Source organism: Aplysia californica, unplaced genomic scaffold (genome assembly GCF_000002075.1).
Source record: "Aplysia californica isolate F4 #8 unplaced genomic scaffold, AplCal3.0 scaffold00036, whole genome shotgun sequence".
Classification (NCBI taxonomy): Eukaryota; Metazoa; Mollusca; class Gastropoda; order Aplysiida; family Aplysiidae; genus Aplysia; species Aplysia californica.
Window position 1 is genome coordinate 1,749,189 of NW_004797306.1, and position 3,004 is coordinate 1,752,192.

Below are 3,004 nucleotides of genomic sequence, written 5' to 3' on the forward strand. Positions count from 1 at the left end.
CTCATGAAAAATGTCGTTGATATTCATACTCTAAATTTTGAATTAAAAAAAAAAAAGAGACAAGGAATGATTTTTAACAAATTTGGGTACCATAGAAAAAAAATCGGATTTTTTTCCTCCTTCTAAATGATGATACCTTCTAGGTTTAAAACAGTTGAACAGTTTGCTAAAGGTAGACAGTCCTGTTCTGACAACCCAGGACTCGACTCTGTCTTCTGGATGAACGCCATTCATAGTACAGTAAAAACGCGTGAATACACGGTAGAATCAGGCGCTTGTCAATGTTTTGGCGTATATAGTTATTGGTATCACCTTAATTAAAGTATGTTCATTCTTAACATACTAGAGGGCGACGGAGTAAGACCTGGATAGATAGAGTCTGGGAAACATTAACCACCCACGGCATCTCCCTGACCCAAGCTCTCCGGCTGGCGACAGAGAGACGTCTCTTTCTTCCCGCGACACCCAAAAGGTATAAGCGGCGGATAAAAGTAAAAGTAAAAGTAAGGATGTTCATTCGTCTCTCCCTTATTGAAAAATAACCCACATCCGTCTATCTTTAAACAATAGTTGGGATTTTTTCGATCGTGGGATGTAGGGTCTTACGGTTGTAAAGTTAGCGAGAAAATAGTTGCCAAAGTTTGGTGACCTCTATAGCTTGAGTACCTGGAAATTGAAAATTTACATTTTTTGTACTTCTAATTAATATTTTTCAATAAAATCCACAGAGAATGTGTTTTAAAAAGGACATGAAAGGTGTTGATCCATTTTTTTTAAAAATCCGATAAAAATTGCAAACCCTGCAGGAAAATACCGATACCGTAAAATTCATTAATTTGACGAGCGCCTAATACCACCACGATGCCTCACATAGGTAAGAAATGTGTAACGACTAGGTGAATCAGGCGCTTGTCAATGTTTGAGCGTATGGAGTTACTGGTATCAACTTAAAGCTTTTTTGTCTGTCTTACTTTTGATGGAAACAGTCGGCCTTCTAGATTCTATGTCGCATAGAGGTTGAGATATTTGCGATTTACAAAGGTGTGGGTTGTCTGGTGTCAGGGAAGAAATGAGCGAGAAAATGACCACCAGTTTGGCGACTTCCAAAGCTTGATTGTCCCTGGAAACTGCGAGTTTACATTTTTGTGCCTTTGATCAAAGTCTTTCAGTAAAATCCACACAGAAAAAATGTTTTTTAATTGACGTGAAAGGTCCTGGTAAAGAAAACAAAATCTGTAAAAAATGCCAAACTGTAGCGGAAAAATGTCGGTTTCTTCGATTTCATTATTTTGACAACCCCAGATTTCACAACGATGACACTCAAAATATCTAATACTCATGACAAGTTACCTGTGGGGGCTCTCGTGGCCTAGAGGTTAAGGTGTTGGCCTCTCATTCAAAGGTCCCGGGTTCGAATCCGGGTAACGACCGAACAATTTTTTCTCTAAAAATGTCTCCTTTTACCTCCTTTCCTGCTCTCTAGCAATATTCTGTCGTCTGCTTTCGTCTCTTCTTTCTGCCCCTACCCCCTCACCTCCTTTGCCCCCTCCTCTGGGCTCCTGACTCTTTCTGTAGCCTTTCTACTGCTACTCCTTGACTCCTTCTTACAGCTGTCTTTCTGCCACACCCCTGATCTTCTGGTAGGAAAGATTTACACCTAGCTTTCTCGGACAAGGGCGAAAAATCTCGGAGGACCCTGTGCAAGTTGCGCACGTTAAAGATCCCTTGGTGGTCTAAAATCGGTAAGAGTAGGCTTCGGCCGCCACCCGGGCAAAATTCAAAATTTCCTACCAAACTAAAAGTATTAAGTGTGTACCGCGCACTCATATGACCTTATGCAGTCGCGAACGCCGTAAAACACTTACCAAAATTTTTTTTTTTATACCAAGTTACCTGTAGGTAGGTTTTAGCGCCTGGGGCCCTGGTCTTGAACTGTAGCGACAGAAGCGGGAAGAGCATGATGCTGAAGATGATGGAGATGGAGTACCAGAAACCGCCAGAAATACCATACTGGGGAGCGAGAGTGTAGTTTGTAAGGTTTTAGTAAGTTTTTAAGGCATATGCAACAAAAAAAGTTAATTAAAGTACCAAAGTAGAGGTGTTACAGAGTTTACCATACAAATGAAAGAAGGAGAGATACGGAAAGCTGATGCATGATAGGAAAGAAGGAGCAAAACACACCTGAGCACCAGCCAACAGCACAGTCGAGAAGCAAATATTTAAATTAAGTTAAAGCTAACTTTCAGTGTGGCGTTGTCTCGCTGTTGCCTATTAATGTAGGTGTTTTACGTTTCATGGACACATTTTGAAACATAGGAGGCTAGCATCTAGCCTGTCAGTCACGACCAACCCGGCTAAGGTAAATAAGACGTTCCAGCAAAAAGACAGATTTTGCTCGAAATATATTCTCCCAACACGGGAATTGTACTCTGGTCTCTTGCTTACGACGACAAAGTGCAAACCGCCGACGATTAAAATAAAATCGTTTACAAATTTATTAAAAACAACATTCACAATTCGAAAAATACCATCAAATTTGGAATCAGGTTATCAAAATTAACAAAATTATGACTCGCTGGTAAATCTTTCTATTGCTGAAGGAAGTGTCTTAAATAAATTAATTATAGTAACACTAGATAGACATACGGCTCCAGATGATCAGTTGTCTTGCATTGTAACCAATGTAAACTACCGCTCGCTCAGCGAGCCAATCACAATCCAACATTTTTGAGTTTCACCTAGACACCTTATCGCAAAAAGGACGGACAAATGACAATTTTTACTGAGTGTGTAATACGCTCTCAAGAAAGATTTTTACCTGCCTCTGGGGAGATGTGATTTAACAGGCACTAGATGCTGGAATCTCTGCATGTAATTTTTCTTTCACCAACGCGGCGTCTGTGGTCTAAAAGTTCGGCATTTTGCTTTCACACACATGAGACCCAAATTCTATTCCCAAGTGGGGAGAAAGGTGTGTGTTTGTGTGTTTGTGTGTGTGTGTGTG

General features: G+C 40.5%; 1 protein-coding gene across 1 annotated transcript in view; it reads right to left on the reverse strand.

The window, feature by feature from the left end:
- Positions 1 to 3,004, reverse strand: part of LOC101856160 — a 54,944-nt gene that overhangs the window by 37,118 nt on the left and 14,822 nt on the right. The window contains exon 3 of the mRNA XM_035973928.1: positions 1,894 to 2,010. Within this exon, the coding sequence (XP_035829821.1) occupies positions 1,894 to 2,010 (117 nt within the window). The remainder of the gene's footprint in view (positions 1 to 1,893; positions 2,011 to 3,004) is intronic.